This window comes from Rhinichthys klamathensis, unplaced genomic scaffold, assembly GCF_029890125.1.
Source record: "Rhinichthys klamathensis goyatoka isolate OS25496 unplaced genomic scaffold, OSU_Roscu_1.1 h1tg000015l_1, whole genome shotgun sequence".
Taxonomy (NCBI): Eukaryota; Metazoa; Chordata; class Actinopteri; order Cypriniformes; family Leuciscidae; genus Rhinichthys; species Rhinichthys klamathensis.
The window spans coordinates 1,350,392-1,367,589 of record NW_026606567.1 but is presented as its reverse complement, the minus strand read 5'-3'; the positions used below and the strand labels follow the sequence as shown (position 1 = coordinate 1,367,589).

At 42.6% G+C, this 17,198-nt stretch overlaps 1 protein-coding gene across 2 annotated transcripts in view; it reads left to right on the top strand.

Moving 5' to 3' along the window:
* ttyh2l (tweety homolog 2, like) overlaps nucleotides 1-17,198 on the top strand; it is a 46,900-nt gene that overhangs the window by 14,009 nt on the left and 15,693 nt on the right. For both annotated transcript variants that reach the window (XM_056272399.1, XM_056272407.1), the window contains exons 3-4: nucleotides 4,996-5,107; nucleotides 11,110-11,330. In XM_056272399.1, coding sequence (XP_056128374.1) covers nucleotides 4,996-5,107; nucleotides 11,110-11,330 — 333 coding nt within the window. The remainder of the gene's footprint in view (nucleotides 1-4,995; nucleotides 5,108-11,109; nucleotides 11,331-17,198) is intronic.

The window sequence follows — 17,198 nt, the reverse complement described above, 5'->3', positions numbered from 1 at the left end:
TCATTAATGGCCACCAGAATCGTTGCTTGACCAAACCGCTGGTACGACTTACTCCTGGATGACAAGCCACGTTGGAACAATGACCCCACCGAATAACGTCGGACCGTAACCCCTCCGGAACAAACAAACGACTCGGTGGGCAACCGGGCGGAGGCGTTACCCCTTCTAAGGCTGTCTTGACCTTCGACTCGACCTCCCATGTGAGGTAAAATACACTCGGGAGTAACCGGGCGTTCGGATGGATCAAAAATACGAGATAAGGCATCGGGTTTGATGTTCTTGGAACCCGGGCGGTACGAGAGAACAAAATCAAAACGTCCGAAAAAAAGTGCCCACCGAGCCTGCCTGGAGTTGAGTCTTTTAGCAGATCTAATATATTCAAGGTTCTTATGGTCGGTCCAAACGATAAAAGGTACCCCTGACCCTTCTAACCAATGTCGCCATTCTTCCAACGCTAATTTGACCGCCAACAACTCTCTGTTACCAATGTCATAATTACGTTCGGCAGGCGACAAGCGATGGGAAAAAAACGCGCAGGGATGCATCTTGTCGTCTGAGGAAACGCGTTGGGAAAGAACTGTGCCTACCCCCACCTCTGACGCGTCGACCTCCACCACGAACTGACGTGTGGGATCAGGGGTGACAAGAATGGGAGCCGAAATAAAACGACTCTTGAGTTTGGTGAATACTGCTTCCGCAGTATCGGACCACCTGAACGCAGTTCTGGGGGAGGTCAAGGCGGTCAGAGGTGCGGCTAGTTGGCTGAAATTGCGAATGAAACGGCGATAGAAATTGGCGAACCCCAGAAACCGCTGTAGGGCCTTACGGGAATCTGGACTTGGCCAATCCATCACAGCCTTAACCTTGTCAGGATCCATGCGCATTCCCTCAGAGGAGACGATGTACCCTAGGAAAGAAACAGACTGTGCATGAAAGTCGCATTTCTCCGCCTTGACAAAAAGCCCATTCTCTAACAATCTCTGAAGCACTCGTCTGACATGTTGAACGTGTTCCTGGAGAGACGAAGAAAAAATCAATATGTCATCCAGGTAAACATATATGAACTGATCGACCATGTCTCTCAACACGTCATTAACGAGTGCTTGGAAAACCGCTGGGGAGTTGGACAGCCCGAAAGGCATGACCAAATATTCAAAATGCCCCCTAGGGGTATTAAAAGCGGTTTTCCATTCATCCCCCTTCCTGATGCGAACCAAATGATAAGCGTTCCGTAAGTCCAATTTTGTGAAAATGGACGCTCCCTGCAACCTCTCGAAAGCTGAAGACATCAACGGCAAAGGATAAGTATTCTTTACCGTGATGTTGTTCAGCTCTCGGTAATCAATGCAAGGTCGCAGAGAACCATCCTTCTTTCCAACAAAAAAGAACCCCGCCCCCGCAGGAGAAGAGGAAGGTTGGATGAACCCAGAGGCTAGAGAATCAGAAATATATTTCTCCATGGCCTCCCTCTCAGAAACAGAAAGAGAGTAAAGTTTGCCCTTAGACGGAGACTTACCTGGTAATAAATCTATAGCACAGTCATAGGGACGATGCGGAGGAAGAGAAGCAGCACGAGACTTACTGAACACTTCCTTCAGGTCGAGGTACTCTGCGGGCACGTTAGACAAATCCACTGCCTCCTTCTGAAACACAGAACCAGACACAGATGAACAGGCAGACAAGAGACATGACTCATGACAGTGGTTACTCCATGAGGTAATGGAATTGTTGTGCCAGTCGATACGTGGGTTATGCTTGGTGAGCCAAGGATGTCTCAGAACTACTGGTGCTAACGGTGAGTCCATGAGAAGAAATGAGATATTTTCCGTGTGATTGCCCGACGTGATGAGTGTGATGGTTTCAGTAGAGTGAGAGATCCTAGGAAGTTCTTGTCCGTTAAGTGCGTTGACAGATATGCGGTGCGTGAGAGAAGTGATTGGAATCTGGAGCTTGGATGCAAAACTGAAATCCATAAAATTACCCTCTGCTCCCGAATCCAATAGTGCTTGAGTGGCGTGCGTTGAGGTTGCCCATCTCAGTCTTACCGGGAGGAGGGTTGATGATGGTGATGAGGACTTCTCGGCGGAGATCCCACCCGATAGTAGCCTCATACTTACTACCGGGCTTGCTCTTTTACTGGACACGAGTAGAGGAAATGGCCAGCCTTGCCGCAGTACAGGCAGAGTCCTTGGGACCTCCGCCTTTCCCTCTCCTCCCGGGAAAGCCGAGCTCTCCCTACCTGCATGGGCTCATGGTCGTAAACTGGGCTGACCGCGCCCCGCTCGCTGGTTCGTGGAACCTCCATGGTTGGACTCGAACGTACCCGATTCGCCGAGCGATTCAAACGTGAATCGACCCTCAGCGCCAGCTCCACTAGACCATTAAGAGATCTAGGCAGGTCCAGGATATAAATCTCTTTCTGGACGCGGTCAGCCAGCCCATGCAGGAACATGTCCCACTGCGCCTCCTCGTTCCAATGGCACTCTGCAGCCAGGGTGCGGAATTGAATGGAGTAATCCGACACCGAGCCATCACCTTGGCGTAGATCGGCGAGTAATCTGGCTGCCTCCTTACCCGCCACCGCCCGATCGAACACTCTTCTTATCTCCTCGGAGAGTGCCTGGAACGAGGCGCAGCAGATGTCCTGGTTCTCCCACACCGCCGTTCCCCAGAGAGCCGCCTTCCCCGATAGTAGAGTTAAAACGAACGCCACTTTGGACTGTTCGTTGGCAAAGGTCCGTGGCTGCAATGCAAAGTGCATAGAACATCTTGTGAGAAAAGCACGGCAGTACTCAGGCTCACCTGAATAGCTCTCAGGCGTGGGCAGACGAGGCTCAGGCAGATTCTCTTGTGGCGGCGGGGGGGGCTGAATCGGCGGTGTGGGCGGCGCAGCGGAAACATGTAGATGTTGTAGACGTTGGGTGAGCTCGGACACCTGTGTCACGAGTGCTTGAACCGCGTGACCTGTGTTCCCGATCTCCTCTCCCTGTTGATCCATCCTTGTGGTGCTGTGCGCGAGGAAATCACTCAGACTGGCCGCACTTGCTGCATCCATGGCTGGTCAGATCGTTCTGTGATGAAACAGTTCGGATACAATTGCAAGTAAAAAGATGTTTATTAAAGATGGTCAGGTCTAACACAGAACACAGGTCCGGGAACAAACACTCAGGTGGAGAAGTGACACAGGGACGTTGATGGGCAATCCGGTGAGTGGTGGTGAAGATCAGCGTGCTCAGGAACCAGGAACAATAAACAATCCAAAAGGCGAAGACAACGAAGAAGATCCACACGATGAGAAGGAGAGAGCCACACGGAACAGGACACGACACCGGGGAAGCCACAACGATCTGACAACATGAGAAGGATCTTACTGACATATAAAGGGAACGGTGATGAACAGCAGCTGGCACAGACAATCAATGGGATTGGAAAACCACGCCCACACAGACACGCATACACACACAAAACAGCAGAATGAGACAGTGGATTCATGAACCGTGACAGTGGATTGATTGATAGATGGATGTATGGATGGATGGGTGAATGGACAGACAGACAGACAAGGCAGATAGATGCATGGATGGATACATGGACAGACATTGATAGATAGATAGATAGATAGATAGATAGATGGATGGATGTATGGATGGACAGATAGCTGAAACATCCAATTAATCACACCAATGTAACAGTCACAGCCAATACAGTGTTTTTGCTTTTGTCAGTCTGAAAAATAGCCTCTCTGATGAAGCCTTCAAAGAAAATGAGATATAGACGTGGAGATGTTCTCAAAAAACGCCGGAGAAATATCACGTCTGAAGTGGACTGTGTCTCTAACATAGGGAATGGGGGTTTTAGATGCTTTGCTGAGATGGACTGAGCGGTCCTAGAGCTTGACAGTCTGCACACATGCTTCTGATGAGGTTTGCTTAATGATGCTGATCTGATGCTGTCTGGAGAAGAGCGCAAACTGGTTTCTGAGCACAGCAGTCTAATTAGGTAGTGCACAATCCTGGAGGCTGCTTTGAAATATTTACTCAGATTTCACATTAGAAGCCACCTCGAGACCGATTGAGTCAAAATGATGAATTTTTAAGTCAAACTGGTACTGGTGAGCGCACTGTTTATTGCGGTAGCAGCTGGTGTCAGATGTGTTTGGGCAACTTGGGCCTGGGAATTGTCTACTCTGTGAAACAAAGGTGCTTCAATATAAGTTAACAAGTGATAATAATCTCTCAAAACCTCCTTTTTTTTAAAGAAATTAGTATTTTTATTCAGCAAGAATGAGATCTGAAGTGACAGTAAATACATGTATAATGTTATTTAAAAAGTCCATTTCAAATAAATGCTGTTGGTTTGAACTTTCTATTCGTCAAATAATCCTGAAATTGATTTGATCACGTTTTCTACAAAAATATTGAGCAGCACAACTGTTTTCAACACTTATAATTATCAGAAATATTTCTTGATCATCAAATCATCATATATGAATGATTTGTGAAGGATCATGTGACACTGAAGACTGGAGTAATGATGCTGAAAATTCAGCTTTGCAATCACAGGAATACATTACATTTTTAAATATATTACAGTAGAAAAAAATAGTTAATAATATTTCACAATATTTCTCTTGTTACTGTATTTTTTATCAAATAAATGCAGCCTTTGGAGAGCATAAGATTTAAAAAAACAAAACCAAAAAAAAAACGTATCGTCCCCACACATTTATACGGTAGCGTGTCTTTGTCCTTCAGAAAATGTAATAACAGTAATGTAAAACGAGCTGAGCAGGATTCTTTGAGGAAGCTGCACTAAAATCTTTTATCTCATAAGATGGATAATTTGATTCCTCATCTTTGTAGTGGTAAAAAACTTTACCTTGAAATGTCTCAAATCTTCAGCAAACCGTTTCAAGCAACATGAGAGAATTGTATTGATATGAAACTGTATTTGTGACACAAACTGTTGTTTTGCCTTGATTTGTTTTTCTCACAGTTCAGCGGTGGGCGTGGGTTTCTATGGAAACAGCGAAACCAACGATGGAGTTTACCAGTTGACTTACTCAATTTATAATGCCAATCACACACTGGGTGGCATTGGCAGTCTGGTAAGAGTTTCACTTCCTTCACCTGTCACTCATCATGTCTCATTTCATTGGAATAGCCTGAGGAACGTTTGTGATTAAATCTGAATTTTGCCTGTTATATGCTGCATGCTGAAAAACGAAGAGCTGGAGCCTCAGGGGCTTTTCGCTGCTGCTGGAATATCATGTGATGAGTGGCAGTGGCACCCCCCCACACACACACACGCACACGCACACACACACACACACACACACACACACACACACACACACACACACACACACACACACACACACACACACACACACGTATACACGCAGGAGTGCAGCACTGCTGCAGGCGTCACTTCTGCCACAGAGCTGTGGTCTGTGTCTGTCACCATTTTAACTTCCAGTGTTTTGAGAAGTTTGAGTTGTTGATTCTAGAAACCTCTCCAGATGCAAACACATCCATCTGGTGTGTATATTCATCCGCAAGAGAAAGCAGTAAGCACTGAGAGAAGACTGGGATTATCTGTTCATCTGCATTAAAGAGGATTAAAAGTCTATCTGTATATCCACATCCACGGATGTGTGGAAATGTTTGTCAATGCTGATCACAGAGCGTTTGAGGACACCCAGTACTGAACAAGAGTGTAATCCACCAGCCGGAAACTGAAGTCTCCCCTGGGGGCCGCCATTGGCTAGCAAGCCTTCACCGGCTGTTAGCATTCCATTGACTCCCATTCATTTTGGTGTCACTTTGACAGCGAATAACTTTACATCTGTGGCGTTTAAAGACTCCATTTGTCCATTGTTTATTTCTAAAGAAACACGACAATGTATAAAAGGCTCCAGTACCTTGTATCTTACGTTATGGCCCCGTAGAAGCAGTTTTTGTAAAAATAGGCTAACGATTGCGTCATAATACGCGACTCTCTGTCGCACAGTAGAGAAATTACCGTATAGACAGGAGGAGAAGCTTGCGCGCAATCGGGGGGACGTGGAGGCGTAAAGTCAAGGGAGAAGCCCATAGAGAGTCATAAAGTTGCTCCTGCTGCTAGCTCATGGACAGCTAATACTCACGATCTCCGGCTCTGCAAGATTCAGAAGGGAATGATTCAGATTCCTCTTGGCACAGCTACTAGAAGACGTACAACCGTCAGAGAGGTTGCTCACGTCACATCTAGGTCGTCAAGCTCAGTTTGAGCCTGCGCAGTTCGCTCAGCCATCAAGAAGTGAGTGTCCATTTCTTTTACTGTCTATGCTACTGAACGACTATCACAGACCACCATTTAATTTAATTTTTATTTTATTTTATTATTTATTTATTTTTTATTTGAACACAGGTAGCTCAAAGTTTTCTGACGAGGATAAACAACAAAAAGAAGTTACAGGCTATGTTGAGAACAGAGTAACTACCTTAAAATTAGAAATTGGAATATCGCATAAAACGGTTGCAATTAAAGCACTGTTTCCATCCCATGTGATTAAGAGAACAAAATTGTCACTTTCTGGGAAATTGGTGCAAAATATCTGTAATAAAAATGGAAGTTGCTGCAATTGGGGAAGAAACTGTGGCTCTTTTTTTCCTCCATCACAAATGGCTTGCATCTCAGAGTGTGTAGACGAAGCACAACAAACTCTGTCATGTTATCTCACGTTCAGATGCCTGTTGTCTGTGAACACAATCATGCAAGACGCTTCTGGGATGTCATTATACCAAATCATTCTGATGACAGACTCTGGCTCAGGCATTTCAGAACGATCAAACCAACATTTGAGATGCTGCGATGCGATTGGTCTGCGGGCTAGTCCAGTTATCCAATCACATCCACCGTTGAGGCAAAATCACGTGAGTTTTCTTGTTGCGCATCGACGGATTTATTCGGTTAATGTGTTTCCATTGTAGTAGATATGCGCATGTCGTCTTATCGGATAAAACATTTATCTGCCTCAGTTGAGCTAATACGTTTTTAATGCACATTTTTTGAATTTATGTGTAGTTTTTCGTTTCCATCCAGAGTTTTTTTTTTTATCCAATATCCCAAAATGTGCATACAAATAGGTGGATGGAAACATAGCATCAAAGTAAGCATCAATGTGATTTTAATGCACATTTTTCAATTGAAAGATCTTCCCTTAAATCGTTTCTTCGTGTTTTAATGGCAATCCCTTACAAAAAAAAGGATGAGCTGTAAGAAAGACTACACTTTTTTTGAGCCAAAAAGCTGAATTTTTCGACTAATCTCAGTCTTTCTTGGAATCGGTGTAGATTAAGTGACAGGTTTACAAGTTCTTTGCTTTCCCATTAAAAAAGTCCCTGTGTTATCTATGCCGAGAATGCACAGTGCATAGGGCGGTTCTTTCAATTCACAGCAATGCTATTTAAAACAACCCACAAACAGTGTTTCCAGCAGCATGTCTCAGATGTGAGGGCTGTGTAATTCAACATACGGCAGGTTGAGTCTGTTAAACAGAGCATTTGGCTGGCAGAACAGTTCTCCTCACACAGCCCTGATGTTCATTACCTGTGGTGACATCCTCTGTTCCTCTAATACTCTTCCTGCTGTCACTCTCTCTCTCTCTCTCTTCTAGTGTATCGTTGGCTCACTCGCGTATAATGCATTGCTTCGCGGTTGGGCGGTCATATCTAAATGAGCTGTCTGGAACAGACTTTTCACTGTTTGCTGTAACTAAAACAACATTCAGAATGTGAGAACAACAAACAGCCCTTGGCTTCACTAAAATGGCATAAATCCAATTTCAGCTTTAGTGAACGTCTCTTTTAAAAACTGAAATGCAAAGAGGACCAGTCTGAAGGCCAAGCATGATTGCACAACTGAATTCATGAATGCTGAAAAGTGAGGAGGGAGTTTTCAGACCTGCCAAGTTTTTTAAATGGCTTCTGCCAGTGGTTGCGTGCCAGAAAATAGCTGTTGCAACCGTGAGTAAATGGGTGTAGCGATTGCCATTTTGCATGCGTCTAACTTTATTTCAAACAGTGTCAACACCTTCCACAAGGGCACTGACTCTAATGCATGAATTTTGCTCTTATCAATCTTAATCTTTACAAATCTTAATTACGCTTTCACCATCTCGAAATTATGAGTTCTTTTTGTGCTCGGGTTACTACCCGAAACCCGAAGTTACATAGTGCGAGTAAAAGCGATACAGACCACGTCAGGCTATGGCAGACGTGTCATTTAAACTATTGTAAGTCGATGTACCATCACAAGGGTCTTGGAAATATATTATGAAGGTTGAAAAGTTCCATAGTGTTGCTTTAACCAGAATAAGCTACACTAGACTGTCTAAATAGCACATTGTCTGTATCCATTTTAAAGTTTGTTATTAGACATCACATCATTAATAATGGATCAGTACATCGGTGAGTGTTTGCATGCTAAAAAAAAAACAGTTAATTTGCTTGAGTCTGTCCATTTGTCCTCTTCTTTCCCTCTTTTTAAAGGCCACCATGTGGTATTTCTGGTAAATCTTAGTCTTGGCAATAATTGCTCATTCTGCTTTCGTTTCAGTGAAATGCAATATGTAGCTCTTTTGAATAATAGCTCTATAACTACAAAACTCGACTGCTTTACGGCATACGTCACTTCCCCCACCACTTCCTTAAATTGTCTATGGCCATTGCAGACATCCCAAGTCTATAGCGTCTCCCTGATGCCCGCAAATTAGTTAAAATCTCCCGGAATCTAGAGCGCGCATGCGAGACAGAACATACTGCGCGCAAAACATACATAGCGCGAGCACGGCAGAGAGGGAGAGAGCGAGAGACATTGCGAGTGTGCCTCACGAAAGCTAGTCAACCCGCCACCCCCCGTCAACAATCCAGTCACCAAGATATACCTCCCTGAAATGACTTCTTGCAGGTTGGGATGTCTGCCATTGTTGATTCCAAAGCCGGTGCTGGATAAACAGTAGGCTGCGGTAGGCTAAATTATTTACGACAGCGGTAATGGACAATTCCCCTTCCAACCCGTAGGGCGACTGCAGAGGAAAAGTTCCTTGGTGTTGCTTTAAAATAAGATGTCTGACTTATGAAATGACTAGGTGTTAGGACCTGAAAAATTGTATGGCACACTTATAGTGTGGTGAGCAGCAAAGTGGTAACTAATACAGATGATGTCGTAGCAGTCTCCTATAAAGGTTGAATAGAAAAACATGTACTGCTTTCTTCCACAATTGGTTTGATTGTTTGGTATGAACCTGAGTTCTACCCCTCCCCTCAGGGTTGTGCACCATTCAGTTCTCACAGGCCGATACATGGATGGGTCTCTTGGTAAATTCGGGCCAACAAAACAAAGGCTGTATTGTTCAAAGCAATAAGTGCAGAATATTTCATGGTCATAACTCTGCACCTAGGCAGGCAGTCAAATAGCAGTAATATGACAAAAGCCTTCTGAAAGCATAATTGATTCTCCTCCAGCTTCAGTGAAGCTATCAGAAACAGTGAAGAAGCTGACTTCAAACTTGTTTGTTACTTTCTGAACAAGTTTTGAGCCTAGCACTTGTGAAGACCACCTTAGTATTAACAATGGACGGTCAGCCAAAACATGAGCTTACTTCCTGCCATATATCATCTTCAGCTTCTTCAGGGTCCTTTATGCCCAGTGGCATGTTGGGCAGCATCAAATGTTTGCCACAGACAGACAGGGTTTTGGGCCAGCTTCTGGATGGTACCCCAGGTGTGGTTCAGGGCCTTCGGTTCCGCTTCCACTGTTCGACACCAGGTGTGCTTGGGTCTTCCACTCTTTCTTTCACCCTCTGGTGTCCAGAAGAGGGCAATCCGGGCGATGTCATCTTGTTCCCTTCGGATGACTAGTCCAATCCATCTCCATCGCCTTCTCAGTCATGAGGATGGTTTCCATAATTTCTTGCTTGTACCGGGCGAGTATTTGTTGGTTAGAGATGGTTTTGGGCCAAAAGATTTGCAGAATTCTCCAGAGGTTCTTTTTGTGGAAGGTTGACAATTTGGTAAGATCGTTCTCTGTCAGTCTCCAACATTCAGAGCCGTAAAGTAGGATGGAAAGGACGCAGCTCTGGTACAGTCTCAGTTTAGTTTGGGTGCTTTATTGTAAGGATCTCCACACATTGTTCAACATAATATGTATCATAGTTTATAACAATTTCACACTTTTAATGTAAATGTTTTCCAATAAAAGTTGTTTAGCTTGGACTCTTCTTTAATCTTTTTCATTAATAAGTTATGATGAACGCAATGACAAACATAAAACAAAGCATGAGGGTATTGTTTTTTAACCCTCTCACTTTCTAAAGGTGTCTTCGGTTACCTTTTAGTTAGTGAATTTTCGCGGGTGAAATCACATTTCAATAGGCTCAGAAATTCTACGTGAGAGTGAAATATTTCCCCACACAGATTTCGCAATGGTTCAAGTCACACAAATTTGATGTGTTAGCTAAGAGAAGTGAGTTCCTGTGCATTATACATCCCTATATTATAGACAATGGATCTTTTTGCACGCTACATTTTGCTAATGTGGCCACACCGAGTCATACAATTTTCAGAAATATTTCAATTTTTAGAGCTAGCTGAATCTAATTGTGATTGATGACTGCATTTTGCTGTCTTGTACTGTTTCTTCTAAACTAGCTTCTTTCTGTCCCGTCTAGCCTTATTCTTAATTCTCTGTCCTCAAAATAGGAGGATAAGACCCCTCACTTTGTTCAAAACTCATCTTTCAAAAATGTTTAGCTTACATATCCACTGGCTTGGGAGAAACTAGATCAAGACCTGTCAATGAGATATCCCACTTACTTGGGGGATGTTACATTTGCAAAAGTCAGTTTGTCAAGTATGTGTGGATCTCAACATTCTTTCAAATATCTATAATAATTAAACAAACAAAAAAATCTCAGCTTTTTGTCACTCTCGCCACTTTGCTTCTTTGGCAATCCCATGATCACCCGTGCATGCCTCCCACTCCCATAGAGAATTAATTGGAAACGGCCATTCATCCATTAGCCTGCTAATAGTGATCAGCAATTTTCTTTGTCTCTGCTCTCAGGTTGGAAACTCATTGGGTAGTATGCAGGTCGGGCTGAAGGAGCATCTGGAGCGGTTGGATGAGATATTTTCTCCACGGGGAGACTACACCCAAACCTTGCGCTTTATGCAGCAGATGGCCGACAACATTATCCAGCAGCTGACAGCCATGCCAGACACAAGGAAGGTGCAAGTGGATTTGGCAGCCATCGCAGACCAAACTGCATTCATAGAGTACTATAGGTGAGCTGCTTTGAGCTGGTGGGGTAAAGTTGGCTCATTTACTTCACTTCGTGCACTTGAAATATTTTACAACATCATGTCCTATGTCTCATCAGAGGTCAAAGACAGGTTGGCTCTATTTACTCTTGAGACTGCTGGTGTAGATGTGGGTCAGAAATGTGTCTGAATGTTGTAGATGCCCTTGCTCGTCAAACATGTGACCCTATTTTTCAAACTACTAGCCTTCTCAAATAGGGCTGTGTATCGGCAACAAAGTCACGATACGATACGATATATATCACAATATGGGTCTGCACTAAATTTTACCTCAGCAGAAGGGGGTATAAAAGCTGTTTATTAAACACTGCATACTATAGGGCCATTGCTAACTATAGATAGTTGCCCTCTGCATTATGAAGGGCCTCTGTAGCACTGTATAACAATATGGCATAGGTGTCATGTTAATATTGGGCTCTCCTCAAACATGTGACCCTATTTTTCAAACTTCTGGCCTTCTTAAACATGTGACCCTATTTTTCAGACTTCTGGTCCTGCTCATCAAACATCCGACTGTTCAAACTTCTGACCCTATTTCATAAACATTTGACCCTATTTTTCAGACTTCGGGTCCTGCTTCTCAAACATGTGCCCTATTTTCAGACTCGGCCTTCCCAAAATGTGACCCTATTTTTCAGACTTCTGGCCCTGCTCCTCAAACATGTTACCCTATTTTTCAAACGTCTGGCCATGCTCCTCAAACATCCGACTCTATTTTTAATACTCATAGCTCTACTCCTCAAACATGTGACCCTATTTTTCAGACTTCTGACCCTACTTCTCAAACATGTGACCCTATATTTCAAACATTTTGCCCTGCTCCTCAAACATGGGACCCTATTTTTCAGACTTCTGGTCCTGCTCCTCAAACAAGTTACCCTATTTTTCAAACATATGGCCTTCTTAGACATGTGACCCTATTTTCCAGACTTCTGGCCCTGCTCCTCAAACATGTGACCCTATTTTTCAGACTTCTGACCCTACTTCTCAAACATGTGACCCTATATTTCAAACATTTTGCCCTGCTCCTCAAACATGGGACCCTATTTTTCAGACTTCTGGTCCTGCTCCTCAAACAAGTTACCCTATTTTTCAAACATATGGCCTTCTTAGACATATGACCCAATTTTTTCAAACTTTTTGCCCTGCTCCTCAAACACGTGACCCTTTTTTCAGACTTCTGGTCCTGCTCCTCAATCATGTGACCCTATTTTTCAAACTTCTGGCCTTTTCAAAAATGTGACCCTATTTTTCAGACTTCTGGCCCTGATCCTCAAACATCCGACTGTTATTAAAACTTCTGACCCTACTTCTTAAACATGTGACCCTATTTTTCAGACTTCTGGTCCTGCTTCTCAAACATGTGCGCTATTTTCAAACTTATGGCTTTCTCAAAATGTGACCCTATTTTTCAGACTTCTGGCCCTGCTCTTCAAACAAGTTACCCTATTTTTCAAACATATGGCCTTCTTAGACATATGACCCAATTTTTTCAAACTTTTTGCCCTGCTCCTCAAACAAGTGACCCTTTTTTCAGACTTCTGGTCCTGCTCCTCAATCATGTGACCCTATTTTTCAAACTTCTGGCCTTTTCAAAAATGTGACCCTATTTTTCAGACTTCTGGCCCTGATCCTCAAACATCCGACTGTTATTAAAACTTCTGACCCTACTTCTTAAACATGTGACCCTATTTTTCAGACTTCTGGTCCTGCTTCTCAAACATGTGCGCTATTTTCAAACTTATGGCTTTCTCAAAATGTGACCCTATTTGTCAGACTTCTGGCCCTGCTCTTCAAACAGCCGAACCTATTTTTCAAACATTTTTCCCTGCTCCTCAAACATGTGACCCTTTTTTTTTTTTACTTTTCACCCCGCTCCTCAAACATGTGATCCTATTTTTCCAGTCTTCTGGCTCTACTCCCTAAACATCTGACCCTATTTTTCAAACTTCTGGCCCTAGTCATCAAATATGTGACACTATTTTTCAGACTTCTGGCCTTCTCAAACACATGACCCTATTTTTGTTTTTACTTATAGCTCTTCTCCTCAAACATATGACCCTTTTTTTTTTTCAAACATCTGGGGCCTCATTTATAAACGTTGCGTACGCACAAAAGAAGACGTACGCCGCTCTCTACGCAATAATTGGTATTTATAAAAAGCAAACTTGACGGTAAAATGTGCGGTCCTTCACGCAAGCTCTGACCCAGGCGTACGCACAAAAACGGGTGAAATGAGAAATGGCGACACCATCGGCAGATGGAAGAAACACGTGAAAGTGTGTGAAACTGCAATACTGCCTCTCATAAATAACACAAAGACTTCACAAAGCAAGTAGCCTATTACAATTAACAGCCTACACGAACACCTGTTTGATCGATCTGCAACAGAAATGCAAATTAACACATATTTGCAAAAAGAAAAGTGAAATATGTTCTGCAATAATATTGGCATGTTATACAATTCATCCTCATAAATAAGATGGTAAACAGAACGAAATAATGTACAAAACTGATATTCTCGCCAATGTGTCCGTCTGGCGGAGCAGATATAGCTAGATATAGCTAGAGAGTCAGTCAGATAGATAGATAATTAGGGAGAGATAGATAAATAAATAAATAGATGTATTATTTGTCCACTGGGGAAAGTTGTTTTCATAGTAAAAATGTCTTTATCAGCTACGGAATCATGGTATTCATGCAGGTATTTCATGCATATGCCTTTAGTTTGTTTTATTTTTGATAAAATAACGTATGACGTATGTCTCAACCATTCAGAAAGCTGCAAGAAATTACATTTGCGCTGAACTATTTCCCATTTCCAAGTAGATTATAACCGACATCTGTAGCTTGTCATTTCTTTTTTATTTCGGCCACAGTCCGAGGTTGTGAGGCTACAGCATTTACAGCGTCTGCAACCTTTTGCCACTCAAGTGCCTTTTTGGCATTAGTAATGGCCACACTGTGCCCTCCAAACAACATTTTTTCTCCTCTTTTCCACCTCGCCAACGATAACTTCTACTTCACATTGAGTGAAGTTACGTTTTTTTGATTTCCTCTCTATGTTTGCCATGATTTCGCAATCGATGAATATTAACTTGTGGGCGTTTCACAGACTATTTGTGGGCAACTATGGGCGTGACAAGCCGCAAAAGCTGCGCTACATTTAGAATTGATTGTGATTTATTAAGGGAAAAATGCGTAGGATGTGCGTGCGCACGGTTTTATAAATCCGAATATTTCTGTGCGTACGCACGTCCTATGTTTCATCCGTACGCCACTTCTGACGCAAATCCTACGCAAAGTTTTATAAATGAGGCCCCTGACCTTATTCCTCAAACGTGTGACCATATTTTTCAAACGCCTTACTTCTCAAACATTTGACCATATTTTGCATACTTCTGACCTACTCCTTAAACATATGACCACTTTTCTAAAACTTTGTCCATTACACCTCAAAAATGATGGCCCTACTTCTCAAACATGTGACCCCAAACTCCTCAAACATTCTGCCCTACTCCCCCCTCACCCTACTTGTTTATCTTTACTGGCACTACTACTGTATCTCATGTGTACTAGGTTGCTTTTGGAGCTGTTAGTCTTGTTGAATTGATTTGTATGTCCTCCTAGAAGATTACATTTCCATTTGTAGACCTGCGCGTTATGAACTTGCAGTGCATGTATTGACAAGTAGCTAGTGTTTCAAACAGCTAAAGGACTGTGCTATTGAGCAGCAGCGCTCAAACCTCTCTTCCTCCATTACTCGTGGGCAAATCTAATCGCCCAACCTCTGGACTCCCTTCCTTGATTCATCATACACCTCTGTCTCCATATATTTCACTCGTTCCCTCCCTCTCTTTCTGTCTCAAGATATGTGAGCATTTTTAAGTCCTCATGGTGTAGGATTACTGATCGGATTGTGGTTTGCCAGGCATTCCAATAGCACACCAAACCATGTAGACCTTGAATCAATGCAGTACAGAAAATACAGCACATTACATGTGGTTTCAATTTTTTTGCTGGCTCTGACATTAGTAAGAAAACTGTGCCCTACTTATTAGGCCATTTTGTAAATCTTTTATTAAAATGTTATGAGTTCATAAGACATAACAAACAGTGCGTCTGATCACCGGAAGGAACACCTTCTCAGTTCTCAGCGTGAGCTGTTTGGCAGATTGTCCATTCTCACATACTAGGCTGGAGCTCATGAAATTCTTATGTCTACTTGGTCTGTTCAATTATTAATCGTATAGATGGGAAACATACAACGGAAGAATAATGTGAGTGCCATAAACACCCACTTTTAAAGTCATACTTAGAGACCTGCTGACAGCACACTCCCACATCACACAAGATGAATATTAATATTAAAGCTGTCAATTGATTTTTTAAAAATGCAAGTGAATGAGATGATACACAGTTTAATTAATCAAATTATATGGACATAATCACATATAAGCAACGTTTTCTTAGAAGAGCACTGAAGATAATTCTAAGACATGGTTATTATGGCAGACTTTGTATAAATATTATAAAAAATGGCTTAGTAAGTCATTATGTTGTTTGTTTCCATATCATTAAACATAAGTATCTATTGGCCTACAGTCCACAGCAATCCATTTTGAATAAGAGGGGCATAATTAAAGGTGTAAAACGCAAGTCTCTGAGTTTTTGCAGAACTACGCCCCCTCTGGCGACAAGCGAAACTGCAACCGGAGTTGTGCACGCTCATGGACCATTCACGGGAACAATTTACTATTTTTACCGAAAAAGACAATATAGCCAATGCAATGCAATACCTTAGCATGTTAGCAATGGACACAAGGCTAACGTTACCGGTAGGCCATACACAAAAACATAGTTAGCATCTTTTATTGGATATGTTTTACATTTACATTTTACATTTATTCATTTAGCAGACGCTTTTATCCAAAGCGACTTACAAATGAGAACAATAGAAGCAGTTAAACTAACAGTAGGACAACAATACGTAAGTGCTATAACCCCTCTCAGTTTAATTTTAGTGCAGTTTTTTTTTTTTTTTTTTTTATAGAATAGAAGAGAAGAGAAAGTGTTAATTCTACTGAATCAAGTGCTGCCGAAAAAGATATGTCTTCAGCAGTTTCTTGAAAGTGGCTACTGACTCAGAAGCTCTGGTTGAGTTAGGCAGATCATTCCACCAACAAACAAACATTGTTGTTTTATGTTTCATGTTGTACTATTCTTCCGAACACAATTCCTAGTTTATGAAACTGTTCAATAACAATGGTAGTAAAACCAATTCTGATTGTACATGTATCTAGCTTATGCTAAACCATTACACATTTTACGCATCGTCATTTGTTGTCATACATAGATTGGCCATATCAAACATTAGAGACTGGGCTATATCTTTTCGTTTTATCAAGAAAAAAGCCAACTGAGGATCCCGTTTGAGACCAAGAGCAGAACGGAGATCTCTCCATTTGTTGAATGCCTTCCCGAGGTTGACTCTCGTCTTACTCCGACGCCTGTCTGACTCCAATTTGGACCTTTTGGTGGCACTAGACAAAATTGTTCTTTTCTTTACTTTACGTGGAGTTTGCGTTGGGGTTTTGGAATGGACTACAAGCCGGTCTCTTTGAATCCATCTTCTACCTTTGACGCACGAGTTGTCTTCGCTGATGCGGAGAATGGCGGCGCCGGCGAATACACAAACCTGCGAGACATAGCCTGGTGAGCGTGAATGCGCATGACGTCACGCCCAGTGTCAAATTCGAGCCCGAATCCCTCTTATATATTTTACTGTACAGGATTATAGAGGCAATCTCAGTGCGCAGAGAAGGGCTCATT